This window comes from Pithys albifrons, chromosome 3, assembly GCF_047495875.1.
Source record: "Pithys albifrons albifrons isolate INPA30051 chromosome 3, PitAlb_v1, whole genome shotgun sequence".
NCBI lineage: Eukaryota > Metazoa > Chordata > Aves > Passeriformes > Thamnophilidae > Pithys > Pithys albifrons.
The window spans coordinates 14,605,132-14,633,038 of NC_092460.1; the positions used below are offsets into that span (position 1 = coordinate 14,605,132).

Sequence of the window (27,907 nt, forward strand, 5' to 3'; positions counted from 1 at the left end):
CTCTTGTCAAGCAGTGGAGGTTCTATCCAGACCTCATCCTGCTGTGTGAACAGAACTTCAAAGAAGCCATAGCACCTACCCAGTCCTTGCCCTGTCCTTCAGCAGAGCTCCCAGATGAACATGTGCACAGCAACTGTGTAATAAAAGTCATCTGAGGGAGCAAAAATATACTAAAACTGATCAGTACAATTTTGAAGAAACCACAGAAAAACTCAGTTCTCCACAGCCTAATATAGAATCAGCCTCAAATGGGAGGACTGTTACAGAGAGAGTGAAAAAGAATATTATCACACACTATTGCCTCTATCTTCAATGCATAAACAAGACCCACTTGACCAGCAAAGCAGAATGACAAGCAGCCTGTAGCAAAGTGTGCTCTGCTTCATGGACACATCCTGCTTCTTCCAAGCATGTTCTTCTAGTTGCCTAGAGAAGCACTTGTGTAGAAACATACTTAGGAGTTTTATTTGCAGTGACAGAAATGCATTCAGAGATGGAAGCAACTCACAGACTAAGGCCTTTCCTCACAGGGACACTGTGTTCCTTGCACATCTACCGTTCTTGGCCATGTTTCTCTTTCCTCATACCATAACAGCTCCTCACCCACACCAAAAAACCATTGCTCACCCACTGCTAAAAACCATTAAACAAGTAAGAGAAGGCACATGAGTGCACTTTATGGTACTTAGTTTATAAAATTACTCCCCCAAAACCCTTCCATTAGGAAAACATTAGTACTGCCAAGTCAAACATCTAGAACTGAGAAGAAGTCACAACTAAATTTTTCTGTGCAATCTTCATTTGCTCCCTCTTCATTCCTTGCTGTCAGGGCTGGCAAGCAGGCCATGACACAGCCTTCAGCAAGTTGACCAGCAGCCCCCTTATTCCAGTGCCGGGCTCTGGTGACCTACTGCATTTTCACACGGAGACCAGCTAGGCTGACTTGTTACAGCACTTAAGGGACATCCCTACATACAGGAGTTGGTTGTGAATGAAACCAACATATGAATGAAATAGGAATCAGAGGGGGGGAAAAAAAAGAAAGAATCGAAGATATTCCCAAGTGATCACAAGGCACTTTCTCACAGGCAGCACAAGACTGCGCCTCAGCTGCTCTCTGAGGCACAAACACATCCCTTTGAAACAGCATCAGTGCATTGTTTCACACTCAGCCCTCTCCCAAGGGGGAAGCACAAGGCTGTAAGAGTCTGAAATCTTCCTGTACTCAAGAATGTTAAGAGCTAAACCCTGCAGTCTTCTCCAAAGCTCTGTTACATCTTCTGTTTTTGGAGCAGTCTCTCCAAAGTGTATTGCAAAAAACAAAAAGTGATTCTTGTTTAGTACTGGATTAGAAATACCTATCCATCTTATCTGTATTTAAGCACTGTTATCCCTCCCAATTTTTATTTTCTTTCTTCTTGGCACAGCTTTCATTATTTCAGTCTTAATAAGTGGGCCACAGATATAACACATCCTCTTGGTTACGTTCCTTTCCACTGTCTCAGATCAGTGGGATGGCACAGAACTCTGGCAATAAGTTCCCCTGAAGACAGACTATCTGTAAATCACAAAATCCTGCCAGCAAATCAACACACAGAGCTCTGTCAGAGGCTCACCTACAACTAAACAGGGAATCTGACAAAGCAAAGTTGTTTTGCCATTCCCCTCAATTACAAGAAAAAAAACCTCCCTTGGTTGCCCACAGAAGCTCCCACTGATCAGATTGTGCACAGAAACCTCACTATGGCAGGTGTGCAGCTACAGACACCCCAACTGAAAAGGGCTCATTGCTCCTCCTAGATCACAGCAAGGTAGTGCATGAAGCACAGTGCAGATCCAGAAACTAAGAACAAACATCTTTCCATGGAAGCCATCCAAAAGGCAGAGATAAGCACTTCCCATCACTGTTTTCTTTAGATCCCCAGCTGCCAACGCTTTCCAGCAGGCCCTGCACTCAGCTCCATGGGCCAGCTGGACATCACATGGGCAGAGCTTCAGACTTCATTTCCAGCTTATAATGAACACAAACTCCATTTCCACAGCACTATCAGAATGCAGATGAGTTACTCACTTTGTGCTGAACAAAACTATTACATCTCAGCAGATATATTGATACACTGATACAGTTCAAAAAGCCTCAGATCCTTTCTCTCGGCACTATCTTTAAAATAAAGTACTTAAACCACAGGAAATAAAAGTATCATGTTTGAACAGGAGAAAATATGAAGTCCACAAAAAGAATTTCATAGTTTAGATAGAAACACTATCCAGAAATCAGGGAATTAGGACCAGCTGACCCCAAGGTACTATCACTCAGGCAATCCTTTATACATACTAAAAAGTCACACCCCTTACAGGTGCTAAATTGTGGTCAACATTCAAGCTTACGTCTAATACTTGTATGCCTGCTAAAGCATAAACCATTAAGGTAAAGCTTTAACTCTTAAATTCTTTTCCTAAAAAGGTGCTCCCCCTGCCCTACTTTACAAATAAAACATTTACCATACTAGGAAAAAACATTTGAACATTTGGTTATTTGGTTAGTTCCCAACAGCAGTATTGCCAGTCACAGCCTAATTCAGCTAACAAACTTCATTAAATATCAAATCTATTCCTGCATCACAACAATGCATTGTAAAGGCAAACAAAGAAACTTGGCAATTCCAATCCATACAGAAATAAAGAGGAAGAGTGACTATAATGATGCCACTTCTCACAAAACTACTACAGCAAATTTCATCTGTGGGTGTGTTTGTGTATGTGTTAGGAAATGCTGTGTAAGTTTAGGTTGATAAATGAATTTATACATAAAATATTCTAGAAAATACAAACCAAGAATCAGTAGTACCAAAGACACAACTAAAATCCCAATAAACCTCAAGTGGAAGAAAAAACCAAAACTAAGGAATTAAATTTTATTTAGTGTTACCATATTATATAACCATTATATTTTACAGGTTTTTAGAAGTCATTCATCCAACCAGTAAGAAAAACACATCACAAAATAGAGTCATAACTTTTTCTATGGGAAAAGTTTTTAATTCTCTTTTGGCATAAACTAAAAGATTGCAGAACACTGAAAACAGTATCAGGAAATTTTTGACAATTGTGTCTTTAACAGACTAACAGAACTATAAACAAAAGGGAAATATGGTCAAGTTCAATCTCACCTTTGTCCCTGAGTTCTAAGGTTTGCTGCTTTATCAATAAAGCAATTAACAGATTTCACATTAAGTATCACACAGATAAATAAGAAACCAGGAGACAGTTTCATAGGTTTCCACTTTCTGTCCCTCCTTGCAGTTTCCTGCCACATAAAATACATTAAAAATAAAACATCTCACATCACAAAACCCAGTCAACCATTACTGAACTGCTTACAGATGATGTTTAATGAGGAATGTGTTCTTAATTTGCAAGTGAGCAATCATTAAGCCACCTTAAATGTCTTCCTGATTCACACACAATTGCATCCATTCAAGATGCAACAGGCACTTGGAAGCCTCTCCAATACGAAATAAACCAAATTGGTCTAAAAATGTAACTTGTTTTTAGACGCATACAATGCATTTATGCTAAGAAATATTTATGAGACCAGACAGCCATTTGAACAGTGAGATCTTGCATCATCCTACTTATGATATTATAAGTAGCAGCAGTAATTCAGTGTCCAGCTGGACTGTAAGACTAGACAAGGCAGCAGGACTTCAAGCTCATTTTGCATGAGAAGTTCTTCAGTCTCCAAAGCAGTTTAAGTGAAGGGCTATACCAAACATCTCATTCCAAGTAGTTATAAAAATTTACTGTACAAATTGAATTACTCCCACAATAAGGTCCCAAAGATATGCAGAAAAAGACAGACTTTAAAAACAGTCCATAGGTTCAATTGGCTTGACTTTTTGCTACTCTGAGCTAGTAAAGGAAAAGAAACTCTATGCACTGACAATTTATAACTAATAAGTTTCAACCCTCTGCAGTATGTGGAGCTGTACAAACTCCATACATGACATAAATGAGAAAAAAGCCACAAGACCACTCAGAAGAAAAAAATAAATCAAAAGGCAAAGAACTACCGAATTCAATTAACAGGACAGAATAACAGGTTTTGTTTTCTTCTGAGAGATTTCACAACAGTCTAAGAAGAATCAGCAAGTCTCTATCTACTCCCCTCCAGCCAGGTAACAGAGACACCGCCCTTTGCTGAGATGTGCACTTTTCCCTTCCACTGTTACATTTTTGGCTTCTCTGGGATCATTTTTCAAACACTAAATTCCCATATAAAGTATCTTTGGTGAGGTTTTCCAAGTGAGAATTACCAGAGTTCAGAAAATATTTCTTGACTACCAAGCTGAAGACCCTGATACCAGGATGAACTCCACAGTGCCATTACAGTGATATTTTTTTTTAAGCAAGTCTGAGGATCTGCAAAGTCGCTACATAATTAAACTAAAAGCTTTCAACTGTATGTGTCTGAGCACATTTTTCACTGCTTGATATTTTTTGGGTCCTCCAAACACTGCAAAGGGGACATTGATTATAAACCTGCCACTTGCACATTCTGAAACTGCCAAATTCAGATCTTAGACCAGCAATAAAACACACCATTAGTAAACCTAAACCATCAGCCTAACGTTGAATTTTTACAACTGCTGAATGCTCAAATTTTCAACAATTCAGAAAAAAAATCAATCCAAAGGTTAAGATTGAACAATTAAAGGAACAAAATGTGAGGAAAATGTTGCAATAAGTATTCTCTATCTAATAAATAAACCTTCAATATGTCAAATCCTTGTAAAAAATCTTGTTAAATGTATTTAACATTCAGTTTCACAGATAAAATAATTTTCAATGAGACAATTTTGTTCATGCTGGCATTTAAAGTCTCAGACAAAACTAAAAAACAATGGAATGAAAGAAAGTTTTATGATTAACCTGGAACTTCAGCATCAGTGTGATTGAACTTAACACCTCCTGTAAGACACTGCTCAAACCCTCTTTCTCCTTTCAGCTAAGGCTTCAGAGTATTTTTGACAAGTTAAGCAATGCCCTCAGAAATGAGGGATATGCTGAATGAAATAATCTCACAGAGCCAGCACAAACACATGCTGTGCATTCCATTAATTTACTTGTAAACGTCAGGACTTTAAACTTCAAAACACTGACAACTCAGTCCCTCTGCACACCACTGTGTTCTGCTCCAGCAACACTTACACTGCTTTTGGTCCTTGCCCTAATGTTTTCCTCAGGTTTGTTTTGGTTTATGGCTTTCAGTGTTGGGGTTTTTTTTGTCAGATCATTTTCTCTTAGTTAAGCAGCCCCCCTATGCCAAATAAGGGTACTCTTCACAGCACCTCAAGATATAAACCACATCATCCTTCGCACACTCTCCCCACTGGTAGGAACTGACATCCTTTATGTGAAGTCTGTTGACCAGGTTATGTCAGAAGGTGCATCTTAGATCTTCATTCACTACCCAAGAGTCAGTTTGAAGAAAAGCTTGGAAGATGATGGTGCCTAAAGAGACAATTATTCATCTCTCTTTCACTCTACTGACCAGTTCAGAAAACAAAACTTTCAGTCTTCTACACTGCCACTCCAATAGCAGTGCTTTCAAACACATGTGGAAACCTTTTTCCATACAGATCTTATGGAAAAAACACAGCCCTTTACTGCAAGCACAGACAAGAAGTGTTCTGCACAGGAGCACGTCATGTTCCTTTCTTCAAATAGCGGGAGAGGAACTGGCTTCTGACAAAGTGGATCAGCTTGGTCTCTGTGCAGAACATGGTAACGATGGTTGCTGCAAAGCACAGGGCGCCCACAGCGATGTGGACCAGCCTTGCCATCCAACCCTTATCACAGCAGAAGAACACCTACAACACAGGAAACAAGCAATTGCAGGAAAAGCAGTCAGCACAAAGTAGATTTACTGTCTCAGTAAAAAATAACGTCCAACACCTCTCTTCAACATGCTATGCCACCATCAAGCTGAGCAGGGTTTTGCCACATGCACTGATCCTACAATAAATCATCTTTAGCAGGCACCACACTTGTTTTCTTAAGAACATCCTGTCAGCAAAAAATAAGCATTCAGTAGATACCTGGTAAATGAGGAAGGTCCTATTATCTGGCATGCGGAAAATTGTTAATTGAGATGACACCAAAACTCTGTGGTGCTATCATGCAATTCTGCTACTTTGTAGCAACATATCAGGCTATTTTCTAACAAAACTGAAAATCTCCCATTCCAAAATATAAAGCCTTCTTTCCTCAGGCATAATGGATTTTTAAGCTGTCAACTTTTTGTACACTGAAAAGCTGCCATCTCTGTAATAATTAGTCTATGCAATTACCATCTTGTAGTCTGAATAAACATGGGAAGTGTGCTCTTAGCACACAATTTTTGCTTCTGTTCTTGTTTTGCTTGTTTATTGGTCTTTTTTACAACGGAATTTTTAATAAGAATTTTTTGTGCTACTGCAAAAGTACAATTATTAATAACTAAGGACAAGAATTTGTCTACAGATGGAAAAAACGTGTTAAATTTCATTCCACTTGTCAATACACCTTGTACAGGTGGCAGAGAACTTTGTATCAAAAATAAAATCTCTTAATATTATATCTTGTCTTGCCTGTAAGGGAAACATTCCTGCCTACCCTCAAAAGCCTTTTTTCCTGATGCTTTTCTCTACTTGTAGACACAAAAGTCACTTGACAGCAACATTCACAGTGCAAGTAAAGAGAAAGACACTCACCTCAGAGAAAGCAGTGATGACTCCACTGATGATATAAAGGAGCACCAAGAAGGGTGAGGGAAGCAAACCTGCCAGAGGCCTGTGAGTGCTTTCCTTGAAGAAATGATAGATGTAGTGGGTGCTGTGGGCGATTCGAATGGCCATGTTAAAGCAGTTGGCCAGGATGAAGCCCACACTGCCCTGCCAGTGGGTCAGGAAGTAAGAGATGCACAGAAACAGGAAGGACAGGGCCAGCATCACAAAGTTGTACCTAGAGGAAGAAAGGAAAAAACTTAGCAATGTATACAGTTACAGTAGTCATTTACTGATGATCTCTTATTTTCTAAAATGAGCAACAGAATTTCTCCTATTTATCTTCCAGTGAAGAAGACAAATTTAAGAAATGAGATGATAAAAAGATACTCAAAAGAATGGATGTGGCACTGAGTGCTATGATCTGGTAAAGGGACTGGAGTTGGACCAAGGGTTGGACTTGATGATCTCTGAGGTCCTTTCCAACCCAATCAATTTTATGATTCTATGAAAATACATCAAATTTATTATACCAAGAACCACATAAAGGAAATTCTATTTCACTAATCAGCTGTACACTCATTTCAGGAAGTCAAAATTAATAACAATTACTACTAATGTAAAAAACTTGTGGATTTTCTTGCTATTTTATTGTAGGAATATATTAAAGAAAATGCATGTTCAACAACAAAATGATGCTTTGTCCCATTTCTGCTTCAAACAGTGGCTTGGAAAACAAGCTCACATTTTAAAGGGGTCATGAAAACAGTCCTTGCAAAGTCAAAAAATTCTACTTTGATTGTGGCAAATAGACCTCACTGAACTTAATTTGGAAGGGCCATATCCTGGACAGCCTGAACACAGAATCAAGAAACAATCCAGGCTAGAAGGGGATCTCAGGGAGTCATCTAGTCCAACCTCCCACAAAACACATGATCCACTGAATTCACACCCACAATTTAGATCATTCCTAAGTGCATGTACAGTAACTGTACACGCAAAAATTTAATAGTTGCAAACTTCTAATGAGTCAAATGATTGCTTTAAAAAGTTTAACTTCAAGCTCATTTGTACAGAAAATACACATTTAAATTACTTTCCCAGTTAGTCATGTACCAAAAGCTAATTTAACAACCTTCATTTCTTAATTTCTGACCTTTTTACTCAAACAGTTAAACATTTGCTAAACCTTCTACAGCAAAGTCTAAATGCAGACAGGAGATGTTTTTCAGAAGAGCAGGATATTTTTATGCTAATTTCCAAAGCACCAATCTTTTTATAAACTCAGCACAAATAGATGAACAGGAATGTTCTGGGGACACTGTGTCCTACCTGTCCACCTCTTCTTTGCACATCAAAGCAAATGTGAAACATTCTGTTACTCCATTGACAGCAAGAAATAGAACATACAACGAGTAGCACCGGAGGAGATCTGGACCTAAAAAACACGTTAAAAAGATAAATAATCATTTCTTTCATCAAACTGCATTGTTTTCACAGTCAACGACACGTAGAGACAGAAGTTGTAGTGTTATTACTAATAATGGAAACTCAAGTTCATTTGGATGAGTTTCCTGTCTAGATATCTTGACAAGAACATAAATGAACAGGCAAAATAAAAACAAAAATAAAATCCAAACCACCCCAGATTAGCAGTTGTTATTATAACAATAGAAAAGATACTCATTAAAAAGGCATTTCCTAATTAAAAATTAATATTTACCATAACCCAAATATTCTCTTGTACAGAAATTAATCCAACAGTCACTATGAGGCATTGAAAGCATTAAAACGTATGTTTTGAACTCAACAGTAAGAAAAACAGAAAGGCCATTCAGTAAATTCAAAATTGTGCTGGATGGGAAATGATACTCCAATTGTTAAGCATCAGAGATAATTTCGGTGTGACTTCAAAATTCGAAGGTGAAGTACAAATTCCTTGACTGCTTTTTAGGACAGATTTCTTAAACTTACCCTGCAATATGTACAAGATTGTTACCATTATGTAGGTTAGTGGGGGTTTTTTCCAAGGTTTTTTTTTCTATGCTTAAACTATCGATTCTTTGGGTCCAATTTGATCTGTGGGTTTTCTGGAGGGATGGTTGTTGCTTTAAACATCTGAAGTCAGCCATTTTACAACATAGTTTAGTCAAACAATCCTACAAATGTTTCTTTCCAACAACGGGATATCGCAGGAGGGTAGAGACCCAAACTTCATCGTACTTGTGTAGAGCTCCTCAGTATATTTTAGTTTAAGGTGACTACATATTAAAGACACAAGTTCTGGATTCTGATGAGCTTAGTCACATATTTCAATAGGAGTTTTACAGGAAAAAAATCTGCTGATTTTTCAAAAAATTCATCATTGCTGCAGTTCCTCTATTTCAAGAATTGCACTTTTTTTTTGTCAGGTCTATAAGTCTTTACCTGTTCCAGAACTGAGTATTGAGCCCCCATAAATATCCAGAGCCAGCTGGGAATAGGCATAGCCAAAAACAGAGATGGTGAGGCCAATCAGGAGCACAAGTTTCAACAGCAATTCTAATACATTTGCAGCCATAGCAACATCATCCTGAAAACAAACATAGCTAATTATAGGAAGTAGAATCAATGTCACAGCCATTTTCACACAGAAATGCTACTTCACAGAAAAAAATAAATCACTTTGCACAGTGTAAAAAGGTGTGAAACATCCTTTGTTACTGAGTTATCCATACACATGGTCTTAACTTGGAACATTTTTTATGTATTTATTATCCCATCATTTTTCCAGTTATAGCATCAGGTACACTACACATAAAATAGACATACATGTAACACCTCTCTAAGCCCACCAATGACCTGAAGACAGGATTGAACTGTGCGCTGATGTGCAAGTAGCAGGATGACCACAGGAAGGTCAGTCCAGGTTGACCTTCATGACTGATCAAGAATTACTCTGTGGAACAAAGCTCCTACTCAGGAAAACTCCACATATAAGTCAAAAGCACAAGAAAAATACAATTATTTCCTTCCCAACACTGCATCCCTTTGAACCATTACTTAAGGACATTTAGATAGCATTTATTTAATGGAAATAGTATGATTTAATTATTTAAATAATGGCCTGATGCTATCTGGAAACACACAGTGCAGTAGGCTTTACATCCCAGTGCTTGGAGATGATGTTCACTTCATTGGCACAGGGCAATACTATCTCTCTGCACATTTTAATTTCTTTTTCATTAACATTTTACCCATGTTTTTCTTTTTCTTGGCCAGACTCACTCAACATTTTTGTTCTCAAACTTTTCAATGTTAACAGCCTCAATACTCAAATTTAAACACAAGTTTCTGTCCATCTGTTACTTATCTGTAACAAAAACCAAGCATTTGACACGTAATTAATAAAAAATAAATGTACCTGCTTCTGATCCTTGACAGGCTTCCCTCTTTCCAACACTTTTGCAAAAAAGACATAAAAACTCTCCTCAATAGGCAGAAAGATAAACCTGGCCACGAGTGAACCAAGATTATTCACAATATCATATACACCTGGGGAAAAAAATAGTAGCAATCTATTTTTTTGGACGTATTTTATTTCCAGATCTTTAATAACAACATGAATTCTAATTTAACATCTCCACCACACAGAGAAAACAAATGGAATTTGGTGCCACACTGAAGCAGTGTTTTCTAAAGATTCTGACAGTCACAGCAACCACAGCTCAAAACTTGCAAGGTTGGGTCATAGATGGCAAAGGAGCACAAAAGCATCAGCTACAGATGTGGATCTAATAACAGCACCAAACCACGCTTAAAATTCTTACTGTAGAGGAATTAGGAGGATCCTGATAAATTTCACTGAATGAGAACAGGAATATAAGGATTTACTGATACAGAAGAAGAGAAAAATACGTACTTAGTAAAAGATATCCCTGTCCATGGCAGGGGGTTGGAATAAGATGGTTTTTAAGGTTTCTTCCAACCCAAATCATTCTATGAAGTGCGAGTTTTAACTTAAAGAAAAAAAAGATACACAGCATCACATACCCAACTGGAAAATTTTGATTCAAAGACAAAATGCAATTAAACTTCAGGATCAAAGCCAGGCTGGTTGGAGCTCTGAGCAACCTGGTCTAGTGAAAGTTATCCCTATCCGCAGCAGGGAGGTGGGAATCAGATCATCTTTAAGGTATCTTCCAACCCAGGCCATTCTATGATCTTAAATTAAATTCTTTTCTTTATCTGTATCAGTCATTCTCTGAAATGTATTTCAAAAGTCAGAAAGGCTTTGAAATATCCTCAGATTTTCAAGTTATCTTCAAATACTTTAAGCCTTTTTCAGAACTATCTTCAGAGCAGTAACTAAGAAAACTGTTCCCATTCCACAACACCATCGCACTTACCCTGATCTCCAAAATTTAATACGTTCAAAAAAGTCATCACATATCGTTCACCTGCAAGTTCAAAGTAAGAAACTTGAGAACAAGTCCCTACATCTTTCCCAATACTTGTTCAGGCACTTCCAGTACTAAGTATGTAAGAGAGGAAGTCAAACAGAACAGCTCCTGGGTCAGATGACCCTAAAAAGCTTGATTCAGGTTGGTAACACCTGCTGGTGCCATCTCTGACAGTCCCAAGCCTCCTCCCACCCCCCAAGCTTTCTGAAGCTCTAAGTGCATTTTTAAGCTGTGATCCTGAGCCCTTCTCCACCACAAATACAGGTAAAGCCTTACCCTCTGTCAAAATCTGTTTCAAGAAGGATTGTTTGAAGAAACTCCAAGTCAACCGTGCTTCCTTCCAGTTAACAAAGGTCTGCAAAAAAGTATTGAAATGTAATAAACATGACTGAAACCACAGAGGAGAAACAAAAACTACAAAGCCTGTGCAATACTCCAGGGCAGCTCTAACTGCAGTGATGAGGAAACCCACTGTGTCACAGTTACTAATAAACTAAAATATTAGCTAAAATGTTGCTAAATTCAAGGATGAACATCAATGATTTGGCAAAAACTTATTCCCCTGCTGAAAAGTGCTGTTGTTGCAGATAAAGTACCCAAAGAAGCTTTGACAGAAAATACCAATCAAGAAAAAGCCACATCCATGCTGTTTGGCATGCCAGGATAACTTTGCCTTTCACTGCAGATAGAACTTGCTGAGTGCTCTTCAAACTGTCCCCACAAGTCTTGCATTTAAGAACTACCTTTATCTTTTCCATCTGCAAGTACTCCTCAAAATGTTGTCTTCCTTGCTGCAGCCTCATTTTCTTTGCCTCATTTTTTGTCAGAGATATTTTGTGATCTGCAGGATGCTGTGTAGCAACATGGTTATTCTGGGGAAAGGCCAAAGTACCAAAATCCATGGTAAAATAGTTCTGGCTTCTTTCCTGCCCCACATCCAGTGATACCTGCTCACTCCCCTGGACCAGTGCAGATGTTCTGTCTCCAATTAATGTTTTTCAATATCTTTGCACAAACCAAGTCAGCAACAACAAGCCCATAAACACAAAGAGTCCAAGTTGAATAACATTTTTCTGACAGGGATTCTACTAACAAACTACAAACAGGATTTTTTTGTAATGTTTTATTTTCTTTAACCTGCCATATCTTCTACAGTGCAAAAATATCCCCCAAATCGCTCAATTAATTCTGCTGTCTCAAAGTAATTTTCAGAGTGCTTTCATGAAAGATTTTAAGAAAAAAAAATCCAGAAATAAACTGTGCAACCTACCTCATCTTCCATGAAGCTGGGTAACAGAGCTTTCACTCTAGCAACTGGAAATGACTTCTTTGTTGCTTCAGGTGATCCCAAAAACATCATAAAATAAATTACATAGCACATTACCAGAACAGTGGCATATAAAAGCTGGAAAGACAGGGAAGGAGAGATAAAAAGAGAGATATAAAATTAACTTACAAATGTAGATTTATATGTTAGAATTTACATACTAGTTGCAAATTCAGTGGGAGGAAAATGTAACTAGTCCTTTTTTCTGTCCAATATTAAACTAGGTAAAGCCTTGAACACCTCTCAATGATATTGATCTCTTTTTTTTAAAACTGTAGCTTACCATAGTCCTTTGCTAACTTTCATGTTTTATTCAGCATTTTTAGAATGAGTATTTAAAGTCCAATTATGAAGCAATTATTCACTCAATCAAAAATCAAGTTGACAGAGGAGCTACTGTCTACACTCTCACTTCACAGTATCATTTCCATCTTCCATCAGTTATGAGCCACCTACTACAGCCACTGCAAAAATTGAACAAAAAAAAGTAAGCTAGTGTCCACATCTGCAGTGGATCACATTTTTATTTCTAGGTCAACTGACAATAAACAGGTCCCAACCCTATTTTTCAGGTAGCAATATATCCCTTCTTCATTGCAGTAAAGAAAAACTTTTAACCTGAATACATTGCACATGATCAGCACCTTCTGCTAAGATGATACAGGTTGGTGGTACAGGCTGATAATGTTACATGTTTTCTACAGAGTAGAATCCAAAGTCTAACAATTCTGAAGCCAGATGGTGAACAGAGTCTTCAAGCATTAAAAGGTGCAATTCATTAAGAAAAAGAGTCAACATAAAGCTTACAGAGAATAACATAACTTTACTTGCAAAATGTGCCCTCACAGACAGGAGGTGCTTCCTTGTACCTCCACCACACTGCTCAAAGTGAAGGCACCAAGCCAATAATGAGTATCAGGAAAACACTAAATACAAGTGCTAAATCTTAAACCTCCCAGGAGCTTTCTCCTTCAACTTCCCAAAGTTCTTTAGCAAGCTAAATGTCAAAGGCAAATAAAAATTGAGGAGAGAGAACACAGGGAACTTACCTGAGCCAAGGAAAAAATGTAAAGGCCCCACTGAGGATAAAGGATCACTAAAGTAACTGTCAAAATGCATTTTGACACTACTGAAAGGCTTTCAGCAATTACCTTCAAGAAAGAGAAAACAGAGCAAGGTTATTTTCAGCCAACTTAACCATGTACACAGGCTTAAAATACATAAGTTTAGCACACAGAGTTTATGTAGGAAAGTAAGACTAAGTCAGTGTGACTTCATCACAAAGCTTTTCTCTGCTGAGCTGGCCAGCTTAGATTGTAATTTCTCTGTATATTTTCTGTTCTTTCATAATTCCTCCTTTGCACTTTCCCACTCCTTTGTATAGGACATAAGGAAAAAACTTCACTTGAGACCATCATGTTCTCAATTGTTACATTTCACAGTTTTATACCAACAATCAACTGAAACGTAGAATTGTGGAAGCAGTGTGCCTCTCCCTCTAATTACAACCTGTGATTAAGCATTTAATGCTCTTGAGGGTGATAATTTTTGAATAAATCAACTTGCTTGAATGGTTCTAAATTGCTATCCATGTTACAACCATGTCATACTGTACTGAACAGTCCACATAGAGGGGGTTTATATGGTTGAATATAGAAAGATCTAGGTCAGTAATCTGCTCTTTTCAATAGAAAGGTAATTACCCCCACATGAACACAACCCCATGTACTTTACTAACCTTAAGTCTCACAAACAAATGAGCTTGTGCCAAAACCCAGCATGGTTCTCCCAGGAGTTCAATAACTGCAGAAAGAGCAAATGCCACCACACCAGCCTGATAATGAGGAACCACAGAAGGGTCGGGGACTTCAAGCAAGTGTAGCCAGACTAAGCCCAAGAAAATAGACCAAAAAACACCAAGAGGGACTCTAAAAAGTTAACATAAAAACTAATTAATACAAATGTTGCTCCAACATGGGAAAAACTCAAAGAAAATTAGATTACAATATCATATATGGCCACAACAACTAAAAAAAAAAAGGCCCCAAGGAATTAATTTCTGTTATTACTAATCAAGAATGCATTGTTTTTAAGTGTAATGAACATCTTTATGGACTCTTTTCTAGACACAAAAAACCATTTTCCTGACTTATTTTCTACTCAAGAGCCTGACATAAGGTCAAATATCTGCTTTCTTGTGCCCTAGGATCAAACACTTCAGATCCCACATCAGCTTGCAGAACACCACAAACTTTCATTGCTGCAAATTTACAGTCTGTTTTTACCAGGGGTTTGTCAGACAAGCTCTGCTCTAACAGATAAAGATGCCACCACTCTGGGTGCTGGTCTCACTCTGCCAGAAGTCCCCGATTCCCCAAATAGCAACAGCAGAGCAAGCAGAAGAAAATGCCTGCCTGCCCCTCAGGTGTGCCAACTCACTGTGCTCTGCTGTGGCTCAGAGTCACTTTCATCAGGGTGTAGCTAAAAAGCCAGGCAGACACAGAAGTGCAGACATGTATTCCCTACTGCTTACACTGCTTCAGGAACATGGAGCTTCTGGCAGACAGCACAAAGTTTTACATCACTGGAGCAAGACCTGTTTGACCCTCACATTATCAGACTCCTCAGGTATTTGACATGGAGCTTCTAGGACACATTTCAGATGCTTCACAAAAGTTGATCTTAATTTTAAGTTATGCTTCTCTACAAGGAAAGATTTAAAACAAAAAAGATTAACGCAGTCAACGTTATCTCTGTCATTTAACACCCACTTGGAAAGGCTATCACAGAAAGCTGATCATAATATAGTTAAGGAAACAGAACTAGTGCATTTTAAATATTAGTATTAAACCTATCCATGAAGGGGACAATCCCTCCTTTATACCTGGATGCAGATGACCACATATAACTCCTCACTCCTGGGCCAGAGCCAGTTGTTAATACCCGGGCCATTGCAGGAAAACTCATTAGAGTGCCCTAATGTACTATTTTATCATGCAGGGTAGTCTTCCACCATATCACCATATTTACTTCCCAACCCACTTAATTGTGGCTGCCCAGCAGCTACAGCTGACAGAGGGAAAGAGCAAAGAAAGAATGTAACCAGGCACCAGAACAGAGAAACAAGTCATAAAATCCACTGCAATGTGTGATTACACTCTGTGGCTGCAGCGTCATGTGGGCTTTAATCTGTTCTGCTGTAACAGCACCACAGTAGAAAGAAGTAAGACTACCTCCGCCCTATTTTTTTAATTCCAATTCTTGTTTTCACCTTTTCCCACCTCCCCTACCCAAACATTCCTGGTGCCATGCCATTAATCTGCATGAGGGCTCAAGAATAAATCTTAGTGTGAGGTGGGGGGAAAAAGAAAAGATATCTAACAAGTTCACAAATGCACATTAGGTAATAAAAAAGCAAGACTGAGCAGGTAGAGGAAGAAAAGGACTATGTATTTGTGCAACAGGGTTTTCCTTCAACAGCTACAACATAAACGAAACTCTAGATTAAGCAGCAGAAAAAATGGCTCTTGATAACACTTTTGGCAATACACTTTTCCACATACTCTAAAAAGAAATCAAGTCCATAAATGCTAAAACAACAGTCTTGACCAGCTTCCTTACATCAGTTCTGAAACATGACTGTGGCTTCTACATGCTCAATGCTGAAATAATTACCTCAGTAAGTAAACACCTCCTCTTATTCTGTGAGCTGTCAAACAAGAATTAGGAATAAATTCTAAAGAAGTATACTTTCAGTGGTATCTTACGTCAGCCACAATAGATTAATTGTTTTGGTCCAGTTTCTCTTTGTACTCCCACTCAAACAAGCTCTGCGAAACGCCTCCCTGGCGAGGAAGACAACAGTGGAGTACAGCAGAGTCAGCCTAAAGAGAAAAAAAAGGAGAGCAAATTATTTCTTTACATACTACTGAAAACTTTCACGCAGTAGCATCACAGGACTGCCTGAAAGACAGACAAATATAAATAAGGATGCAAACATGGTGATATGAGCTAAATTAAAATTAACACTTGTTCCTTAAGGAAAAAAAAAAACGAACAGAGGGAAAGTGATTACTACATTGGCAAGAATACATGCTAAAACCAAAACTGCAGATACAAAGTGTATCTCATAGGAAGTGCATGTTTCGTGTGGCTTTTCCCCTGCTGCAACCTGCGGGCTTAAACACGGAGAACAGGCCAGTGCCACCAGTGTTTCAGGGCAAGACAGAACTGGGGAGGCATTAAGTGACCTAACGATGTGAAACATCCAGGAGCAGATTAAACAGCGTTATACAGAGCATTGCAAGCAACACTGCACAGAGCAGCGAGCCGAGATCCAGCACCCACAACTCTGATGCCTTACGGATGTCCAGGGACCACCAGGTCAGATGCGGGGCACGGCCCGCCAGCCCGGGGGCTCTTCAGCCTCCTCCTCACCTGACATTGACCACGCCGAGGAGCTCCCTGGAGAGGTAGCGCAGCGTGAAGGCGTTCAGCGCGAAGGTGACCGCCCGGAACAGCACCTGTGGGAGAAGCCGCACGGGAAACACCTGCGGGGCACGGCCGAGCAGGAGAAGGAGGAGGAGGAGGAAGAGGGCTGGGGCGGCCTCGCACCTGCAGCAGGGCGCTGGACGAGGCCAGGCGGGCGGTCTGACCCAGCACGTCCTGCGCTGCCATTGCCGCAGGAAATGGTGCGGCCGCCGTCGCGCCGGATTCCGTCAGCACAGGGGCACCGCCCCGGCATCATCGTCATTGCCCCGGCACCACCGGCCCTGCGGGAGCACCGCCCCGACACCATCGGCACCGCCACCACCGCGGGGGCACCGCCCCGGCACCACCATGGGGACACCGCCCTGGCATCATCGGCACCGCCACCACCGCGGGGGTACCACCTCGGCATCATCGACATCACCGCGGGGACAGCGCCCCGGTATCACCGGCACCACCGCGGGGACACCGCCCCGGCCCCGGGATGGCACTGAGGGCACTGGAGGACCCGGGGAAGGAGCGCCCGGTCCGGCGGCGCTCGGGGCAATCTGGGAGTGGTCCCGCAGCTCCAGCCCCCGGGCTGCCAAAAGTAAGCGCCAGCCACCTCCAAAGCCACCCCCAAACTCCCCAGCGGCTTAGGGGAGGAGGTAAATGGTATTTTCTGACAATGCTGGGTTTTCCCAGAGGTTTCTTGGAAAAAAGCTCCACGTAAGTTCTGCCAATCCCTTTTAAACTTGAGGGCGAAACCTTCAACCTTCCCTTCCCTTAAGCAGAAAGGCAACTGAAACGGAGGTAAAATATGCTCGCTGCAGGAAGAAGAATTCTTATTTCATTCTGTCTAGAAGAAGAAAAAAAAAACAACCCCAAAGAAACAAAAAAATCCTTCACACACACACAAACGGCAACACCCCTTCTCCAAAACCAAACCCAGCAGAACCACTAAAACAACAAAAAACCCCACATAAAGTCCACAAAAAGCCCCACAAAACCCATCCCTAACACAAAACTCATCCCTAAAGCCAACACACCTTCAAATGGCAAAATGCAATTTCATTGTACCAGATTGAATTTGGTAATACACTTAACTTGGAGCCTTCCAAGTAGATAAGACTTTAAGACTTTAGCCTAAGTATAAATCAACAGTTCCAGACTATTTCAGGTTACTGTTTAAGCAGCAATATATAAGAAGAATGTATCTTTCCATGTTACAGAACATTCCCTTCAAAAGCACAGCACTTCCAGTTCACAGGTCAGGTTTTTCTTAGCAATGCTACAGCTGAGCTAAAACTTTCCGTGTCTGAGGACAGCAGTTAGAAAGAGCAGGGGACAGGAAGTATCTGAGCCCTACATGATTTCAGCTTCTTAGTAACTGACTATGAACAGCAACAGTTTAAATCAGTGTCTAAGAAGAAACAAGATAACCGACCAAAGTAATAATTGTACCCCGTCTAAACCTCCCCTGGCACAGCCTGAGGCTGTTTTCTCTGATCCTATCACTTGCTTCTTGGGAGAACAGACCAACACCCACCTGGCTACAACATCCTTTCAGGTAGCTGTAGAGAGCAATAAGGTCTCACCTGAGCCTCCTTTTCCTCAGCTTTAATCAGTTATGAGCTGCTACAGCCTCTCCTCATAAGCCTTGTACTTCAAACCCTTCACCAGCTTCATTGCCCTTCTCTAGATATTTGCCAACGCTCCAGTAACAAGGACTGATGTTATTCTCTATATATAAACATTTTCATGACAAATGTAGGTAACTTCAATAAAACATGAGCAATCAACGTGCTAAATGGAGGCAATTGCCTGACCTTTTCGGGCATCAGCCATGGGCAAAAGTAAGCAACAACTTAGTGGTATTTTGTTGGACAGTTTGTCTTGTCACCTCATTAAGCCGAAACAGAAACAGCTGCGAGGCTTAAGGGAGGTGGAGAAAAAGGAAAACTAACCAGGACCGGGTTTATGGAAGCAGCTTTGCCGCGCGCTCCCGCCGGCAGTGCCGAGGCTCGGCCGCCAGGTGGCGACACCGGCCCCTGCCAGAGCCCGCCGAGCCGGGGCCGCTCCGGCTGCAGCTCCAGCTGCGGCTGCTGCCCCGCACCGGGTCCCGACGGTCCCAACAGGACAGCTCGGCATCCAAACGTCCACGACACCAGTCCAAATCAGAGCAGCAGCAGTGAATCATAGAATGGCCTGGGGTGGAAGGGCTACAAAGGTCATCTTGTTCCAACCTTCTGCCATGGGCAGGGATAACCAGACCAGGTTGCTCAGAGCTCCATCCAGCCTGGCCTTGGACACTTCCAGAGACGAAGCAGCCACAGCTTCTCTGAGCAACCTGCCAATACATCACCACCCTCACAATAAAGACTATTTTTTCTAATATCTAGTCTAAGCCTACTCTCTTCCTGTTTGAAGCCATTTCCCCTTGTCCTGTCACTCCATGCTCTTGTAAAAGTTGCCTCTCAATCTTCCCTCTAAGTTCCCTTCAGGTACTGGAAGGCCACAATTAGGTCACCCAAAGCCTTCTTTTTTCCAGGCTAAACAATCCCAATTCTCTCAGCCTTTCCTCATAGAGGTGATCCATCCCTCTAATCAACTTGGTGTCCCTCCTCTGGACTCACTCCAACAGGTCCATGTCCCTATGCTGGGGATCCCAGAACTGGATGCAGCACTCCAGGTGGGATATCAGCAGAGCCGAGGAGGGTGCAGAACCCCCTCTCTCACCCTGCGGCCCACACTGCTGGTGATGCAGCCCAGGACACGGTTGGCTTTCTGGACTGCAAGAGCACACATTGCCAGGTCATAGCCAGCCTCTCATTCACCACCACCCTCCAAGTCCTTCTCAAAACATAAACTGACCTATCAGTTAACTCAGTTTTATTCACTACTCTGAGCAGGCTTAACAAGTGAGTCAACACAAAATGCTTACTTTTAGTAACATAATTTTAGAATAACTATAACTGAAAGGAGGAGCAAGTTACTGAGCTGGCACACAGTGTCACAACAATTTCATGAGAATATGAAGTCAATTGCTCTCTGATTCGCACATGAGGCAATGCCCACTTAGAGCATTCCTGCATCCTCTCATCACAACATATCTTTTGATTGCCCTGAGGCAACTGTTTGTGGCAGGATACTCTAAAATAGGTCACTTTTCTTAACAGCAAAGAAGGCAAGATTACCTGCTAGAAAGATCTCGACTTCCAAAGTTAGCCTGCATCTGGGACTAAGCTAGGCTGGATGTTCCTCCACTACAGTCCCCACACTTCTTGACTTGGGACAATTGGATAAATCCATTATTATTAGAGGCATGCATAATCTTTACATCAGAGAGAACTCCTTCAATCTACTCCAAAGCTTAATTAGTCCAGAAAAGACCAGACAGCTTTATATATATAGGCCTTAGAATGAGTTGGCACAGTCCCTTCAGAATTTAAAAAATGAAAATCTTTCTGTTTCAATAGCTTCAATCTTTGTCCCACCTGGGAAACTTGGGGTATTTAATTACCCTATTAATAAAGTATTTCAAGATGAAAGGTGGACTTCAAATCACAACTTTTATACAGATTGAAAATTTAAAACCTGTTGGAACAATTAGAGACATTCCATAGTATCACCTGTCTCAGAGAGGAAATATTCTTCAGCTAAAACATTATAGCTAATTTCCCTCAGGAAAAAAATTTCCCAAATTACAACAAAGTGACACTGGAAAGCAGGAATTGATTGAATCAGCAGTGAGCCCTTGAAAGAAACCTGATCAGTTCTAACTCCCAATGTGTTCCAAAACAAAGGTCTCAGCGCAGAACTAAAATCAAATCCAGTATGAATGATCATTAGCAATTTTATTTTATTAATCCAAATAAATACTGCACTGTAGAGTTAGCTATATATTTATTTGTGGGTCTCCATTCCCTTAAATGTCCCTTGAGGAATCAAGCTAGAAAATTACCTGTGCTATGAAATCATAGGCAGTTCTGTGCTGCTGCCTGATACCACCTGGAATAGTGCATGATGTAACACAAAATGACAGATTAGGCTGGGAGCTAAATACTGTAGATTTCTGCAGCTGCTTAAAAAGCTTTGGAGTCAGGACCAATTTTAGAAACAAGCAAAACAAATACTCAGACCCCCTGGTGCTCACTGAGCAACCTTCCTCGTCCACAATACCCTGTCCAGTTGCCTCAGTGCAGAGACACCAAGATCCCCAAAGCCCACAGGGAGCAGCCAAAGGCAGCTGCTCCTGCTCCCAACCCTGCTCTGTGCCTCTGCAGCTGCAGGGAGAGGCAGTAAGGGCAGCAGGCCCTCCCCAGACCATGTGCTGTATTAGATGATGGATACACACTGGTCTTCCCATCCCTCCACCCTGCACTGTGATTCTGTCTCCAGGCTGGGCATGTGGAGTCTGGTAAAGCAGAGGAGTGGGTACAGAACTGGCTCTGCATAGCTCACTTACCACAATACCCCCACCAGGCTTTGTAGGAATGTTTAACACAACTGCCCTGCCTCTGCTACAGGTCCACACTTTGTCATTTCATTCACAAGGACAAAACTCTTTTATTATTTTCTCTATTCTCCTCAGAAGTCATATGCCAGCGTAGGACAAATTATGTTAAGTCTGGTGGTAATTTCTTTGTTTCTTTTTAGAAAAACAAAGCATAGGAGAACCCTGTCTCTTTGTTCCTGATCACATTAAAGTTTGTTCCTTTACAGAAATAAGTAGGAGGTTTGGGTCCAAGCGAGGAGTCACATGAAGACTTACCAGACTAGGCACTAAATCTCATTAAGCTTTTTTCTCTTCTCTGAGCACCCCTCACAGACCAGAGAAATATCTGGGCCTGGAGATGTAACATTTCCAATTCAGTGCAGAACTGCAGGAAGAAAAAGAAGAGTCATAGGCCATTCACCAGCAAAGGACACTTTAGGAGTTAGTGCTGTGCCAGTTTCCTTTCCCTCCAAGCAAAAGGTCCCAGGAGGGCTTTTTGATTAGTTCCCCAGGCCTTGTGGACTGAGCTAATCCCCCTGTGCATGTTAAATGGTTAAACAAAAATTTGCATTTTTTTTCTTGGCTGCCTTATTAGTTCAGCAAGGATTTAATTTATATCCTTTCTTTGGGATGAAAGAACAAAGGGGCTTTTTGAAGCATGCAGAGGAGTGGGTTTTTTTCTGTGATATGCAACATTTGAAAAGAGTGTCCCAACTTTACAGAGTAACCCTTGACTTTGTACTGTTAATTTTGCCTCACACATTTTCACAGTGCCTTTAATGTAGTTTTGCTGCCTTACAAATTTCACTTTTAAATTCAACTTTTATTTATTGAAACACTTTATTTATTAAGTATATGGAGAACTGACACTTTCTTATACATGAAATAATGTCACAAACCAATGTTCAACTCAAAGAAAAGGCAAAAAACATAGCAAATATACAAATCAGTAAAATGGGATAATGCCAAGTTTTCAAAAACCATTCTAAGTTATTGAACTGCATTCTTCACTATACATTAGGCAGATTTATAAGAAATCTTATGTATTGATTAGAAGAGCAAACCCAAGTGTTCTGCACAGTGCTGTCTGCTTTCAATAAGCTTTACACTATTCTTCATCTCTTTTCAATTTAAAATTTAAAACATCCAGTAGACATTTTAAAAATTTACAAAAAACACCCCCTAGTTAGTTAATATAGGGGAAATAATAAATTACAGTATTTTGTTAAAGGAACTGGCAAGCTCCTTGCTTAGAATCCTTCCAAAAACTGTACATTCTTTAATTGTATATAATCAATTATGCACCATCTTTACTTACAAAGAACTTCCTTTGTATGTATTTATAGACATTCAAAGATGATTTCTGTCTTGCCTTTCTTAAGGCTAGAAATTCCACCATTTCTGCTAGGATCTGACTAAGTCTTATATGTCTCTTGACTGACTTAGGAAACTTTGTATCAGTCCCTCACTTTAAGCACTGATAGGCAATTTATCTAATTGCTGTGTGCTTTTGAAGCCTACCAATATATAAAATAAGAAAACTATAATGGAACAGCTCCCAATCTTTTTGGAACATTTATCATGTCAGCAGTAATCATAGATAAGAAGTTCTCTTGTGGATTGTTTCTTTTCCCTTATAAAACCTAACTGCCTTCATCTATTGCTCATGTCAGCTATGACAACTTTAACTAGCACTATGATCAGTACTGTTTCTGGAGGGTGGGAGAGCCCAAACCCAACCCTACAAACCTGGATTATGAAGATGGTGATGAGCAGGTGTACATTGCACCTCCTTCCTATGCATTCTGTAAGATTAACCTCACAGCAACATTTGTTGCTGCAGGTTTGGAGTTAGTGCATCTCTAGTGAACAGGTAGATCTGTTTTCTGGATGTAACAGCCAGGGGAAAGTTACAGAAATCAGATTTTGCAGCTGTGAGCTCTTGGACTAGAAAACACTTCATTAACTAGTACTTGGCATTTTTACACTACAAAATCGTTCCATGACCTCCAGGCTACATCTCTTGAGAAAAAATGTACTTGAAAGAGAGAGGTGCAGAAAGTCTGCCTGCTATACAAACACATATGTTCACCAATACTATTTGCTTTAATACTCATATAGAAATAAGGCTCTGTTCATTGAAACACTTCACAGCTGCCAAGTGTTCATGCAGAATGATCCTTTTATATTTTAGAATTCAACAAGAAGTGTTATTAAACTTGCTTTGACCTCAGTATGATTTGTTCGTGCATGAAATAACCTTAAGACTTTTAAAATCAACAATGACAATAACTCAGTGAACACAGTGAAATGCACCCAGTGGAAGGACTGGACTGGCAAGTGCTTCCAAAACACACCTTAGAGAAATTTGGATTCTGAAATACACTGAATGCAAGATATTCCTGCAAAACATTACAGTTTCTCTTTTCTTTTCTTCTTTGAGTCACCTGGAGACTTACTTTTGAAGCAGATGGAGACATGCAACAGTTACACTTAACAACCAGGAAGATGTCTGACATGAAAGGGAATAAGTGTTTTTGCTACCATAAGTAATTCAGCATCCAGGAGGAGAAGAATCACTTGATACAATGCCTTATAGAGGCTGAGAATACAGAATTGTGAGTCACCATACACTGCCTTCAAACTACATTCATATGATATTATATAACGTTGTGCACGATCACCTGTCAATCAGAGTTAATTACGAGTCAGGTACCTCTTCATGTCATTCATTTCCATCTCACTTCAGAGCTGACTTTCATTCTCTACTGAAATAGACCCTTTCAGCAAGACAATTATTAGACTGACATATTGATAGAATAGAGCATCTTCAGCCCCTTTATGGGACCACCTCTAGCATTTGTGACAACTCTAGCTAAGTGCAAAACAATTTTTGGATTCCTCTTATTCCTTAGTGGCAAACAAGGAATCTCTTAAATAAGACAGTCTCAGCATGTGTTCATCTATTCAGTTTCAGAAACTCCCACATTATCCTTCAACAGTTAAACTTCATTTTCAATACAAACCCCTGAAATATTAGGAAAAAAATTCACTAGCAAATATGGGAAGCAAACATTACACTGTGCCCAGCAGAGTTCTCTCAAATAGAAATAAGGGTAAAGCAGTGCTCCTAAAAAACCTATTTACCTTTACCTTACCTAAACCCAACTTTCCAATATAGAGAAATAATACTGAGAGTCAAAATTATCTTTGCCTCTAAACCAGATATTCATATAGTGAAGTTACTGAGCTTCACTGCCTCCATTTCAACCACAAACATTACCTCATTGCACATCTTTCTCTTCAGACAAAGGCATGATTATTCTCCCCATGCTCAAGGGGGCCCAAGATCATAAGACAACTCACCTTGAAAATCCAGCTGTTCTGAGTTCCTTAGGAACAAGGCTGTGCTCCAAGTTCAGCTTCACTGCTGTCCTGGCAGGCTCAGTCTGTAGACTTATATGGAACAAACAAACAGGATGTCTTAGCTCTGAGGACACCAGCTGTCCTCAAACATCACAGTTATGGGGATGGAAAAATAGAAAAGACAAGCAAGATTAGTCATCACATGAGATATCTTTCTGCAAGTCTTCAAAGACAAGATCTTGTGTCGTGCTAACAATATTAGGGGATTTCCCCAAGCTTGTCCCTTCAGGAGATGTAAAGTAAAACTCCCCTCTTGCTTCTCTACTAAATAAGCTGCTCTAAAAGGCTTTTTTTTCCGGCTTTGCCAGTCATTCAAAGTTTGTGTGCTGAGCAGTCAAGTAGAAAAAACAACTTCCCTTTGTTCAGCCAAGTTGCAAGTGTGTTACAACAGAACTGTGATGTGTCAACAGTTTGTCTGAACTTGAAAGAAAGAGAAATTAATATATCCACTCTCACTACTAAGATTCGGTTGAGGGTCATTGAGGGTTTTTTTAATCAACAGGTGTATTAGGCTAAATTCACAATTGGAATAAAGCCCCCAAAGGTAACAGCAGCAAACTGTTGACTCAGTTGGGCTATTCACTTCTGCTTCCATTCTCCCTCTGCAGGTCCATCTTTTGTTGCAGAGGGTAAAAATGTGTCTATTACAATAGAGGTTGTTGTCATCCACTAACGCATTCCTGACCACGCCTAAATCCTGGGGAAAAGACTGTGCTGTGAAAACACTTGGGAGTAAATTATTAGGCAGACTATGAATAAATAGTAAAGGTATAGCTTTAACATAAATGGGAAGGCAGTCTAGGCACGTTCAGTCCTTCCCTGATAACGGCATGAGGGCTGAATGGGCACTTTGATGTTTGTATGTCTATATTCACTATACTTTCCATGTTCCTGAGAATTTATGCTGTGGAAGGAGTTAGATTTCCTACCAGATATCCCATTTTTACCAGAAAGTCTGTGCCCCTACATCAAGAGTCATGGTTTGACTTCTTGCTCTATGCAAGATAGGTTGAAAACAAACAGTCAACTTTATAGGCCATAGAAGAGCAAAAGTAACCCAACCTGAAAAAAGAAATAAAACTAAAGTAATATTAAAAGAAAGGTAGGCCTTCCCAGATTTATAGAAGTTCAAAATTTTTGAGAACATCTACTGTCCTTACCAAAGGGGAGAAACTGCCTGAGCAGTGGACAGAACTGCTCCTGCCAGGCCAAAGGAGCTGCATATCCCTCTCACAAATACAGGTGTTCACATGGGCATGCCTGGTAAGAAAAGCCACACCCTGGCTCTTGTGTTCTCTGCTGCATCTATGACCATTGCTTCCACCAAAGAGAAACACCATTAAATGGAAGAAGTTTCATCTCGCTGAATTCATCACCATCATCATGGCTAGGCTTCATGAATGAAGATTTTTGGGAAGGGCTCTCCCCATCTGGGTGTTCCCTTCAAGCCTGTGCAGTGGATTTTTTAGGTGAGGCACAGCAACTGGTCCCACCCTTTAACTTCATCTGCCACAGCCAAGCGAGCTTGGATGGTGACAGTGAAGTCCTCAGGACTGGAACCTACAGCCCACGGTATTCCCAGGAGGTCTCCCATCCAAGTACTAACCGGGCCTGACCCTGTTCAGCTTCCAAGATCATACAATATCAGGTGTCAGGTTGGCATGGTCATAGTTCATAAGCATTCCATTAGAAAGGTAAAGGTACAGAGTACAGCTACTGTTAATCTGGAGCCTTAACTTGTCACTAGTTCCTTTACTCACCATTGTGCAGCTTGCAGGCCATGGTTCACACCATAGTTCTTTCATGAATTTCAGAAGCCCCATGTACACCACGTTTTCAGACCTCCATGCCTGTCCTACCTAAACATGAATTTAAAATTCTTTTCTTAGAAACCAGCAATATCAGACACTCACTGTAAGAGAAGTCACAGGAGTCATTTAAGGTTTTCATGTATGGGAGAATACTCCCACTCACATCCTGAAGAATGTGGGGAGGTTCAAACAAAAGGATCTGACCACATGTCTGAGACTAACCCAACAATGCATATCTTCTTCTACCCACACCATACTCCTAAATCTCAATCTGTTGCAAAACAAGTTCCTTTCCATCTGCATGCACAACTCACTATTTTGTGTTACCATTCTCCAATTGAGTCAGAAACTGCTAGTGGCAAAGAGTTACTGGCAAAACTTGAACACTCCAACATTCCTGGAGAAACTTCTAGGAATACATGTCCCTTCTGACCCTTGCACTGACACTGTATCCTCAGACTTTAATAATTTCATCCTTTCTAAGGTACTAAGTTGTACTTGGCTTTGCTCTGTAAAACTGCTGATAATATTTTCAGATCTATATGCAGGGTTACTGCAGCCTGGGAAAGTGCTAGTCAGGAAATTAAGTAAGAAATTAGGTTTATTTTGTTACTGCAGTTCTGGCAGTTTTCCAGATCTTTATGGCACTGATTGCATTTGATTGTCAACAAAGAAAACAAGTCTTATCATGACTTCAATTAATTCCATTATTCAGGTACAGAATACATTATTTGCAACAATATAAGCCAAAACCCAATGTACCTTGGTAATCTGCAATGACACAAAGCAAACCATCCTTTTCTTCATGTAATTCTGGATTTTTAACTAGTCTTATTTTAAACTGCTCCTTTCCTTGTATGTTGTTTATTCAAACAGCACTTACATTAGCAAGATGGAACCTGTTGAGTCCAATTAAAAAAAAACCAAAACTGGTAATTTCAAAATAACTTCATATTTTTGTATCTCCTCCCTACTATTCAAGAAGAACAATCTGCTTTTAAAGACCATCACCAGTTGTGACTGCTAATTGCAGACTGGTATAACTGCTTTTCTTTATGGGTGGAACTGTTCACTTTCCAGTGCCATTTACTGATTTCTTCCCTAATATGGCACTATATATTATTTTCTTTATTAAAAGAAATGAAGGGGGTTGGGATGTTAGAGGTCAC

The 27,907-nt window shown here is 40.3% G+C and overlaps 1 protein-coding gene and 1 long non-coding RNA gene across 3 annotated transcripts; both read right to left on the minus strand.

Moving 5' to 3' along the window:
- Positions 1-2,907: 2,907 nt before the first annotated feature.
- RFT1 (RFT1 glycolipid translocator homolog) lies at positions 2,908-17,229 on the minus strand. 2 transcript variants are annotated; one of them, XM_071550555.1, is made up of 14 exons: positions 17,151-17,229; positions 16,974-17,059; positions 16,304-16,420; positions 14,275-14,464; positions 13,586-13,687; positions 12,480-12,614; positions 11,953-12,081; positions 11,486-11,564; positions 11,156-11,206; positions 10,171-10,301; positions 9,195-9,339; positions 8,100-8,205; positions 6,756-7,005; positions 2,908-5,873 (listed from the first exon to the last, which is right to left on the minus strand). In XM_071550555.1, exons 1-14 carry the CDS (start codon positions 17,211-17,213, stop codon positions 5,709-5,711), a joined length of 1,749 nt encoding a protein of 582 aa, XP_071406656.1. In that variant the 5' UTR covers positions 17,214-17,229; the 3' UTR covers positions 2,908-5,708. The 2 variants fall into 2 exon arrangements, with proteins under 2 accessions (XP_071406656.1, XP_071406657.1); XM_071550556.1 differs by lacking the exon at positions 11,953-12,081.
- Positions 17,230-21,808: 4,579 nt separating this feature from the next.
- On the minus strand, positions 21,809-26,778 carry LOC139669273 (uncharacterized). The gene is made up of 3 exons (XR_011697223.1): positions 26,688-26,778; positions 24,868-25,004; positions 21,809-21,886 (listed from the first exon to the last, which is right to left on the minus strand). It is a non-coding gene; the product is annotated as an uncharacterized lncRNA (long non-coding RNA).
- Between the last annotated feature and the right edge of the window lie 1,129 nt (positions 26,779-27,907).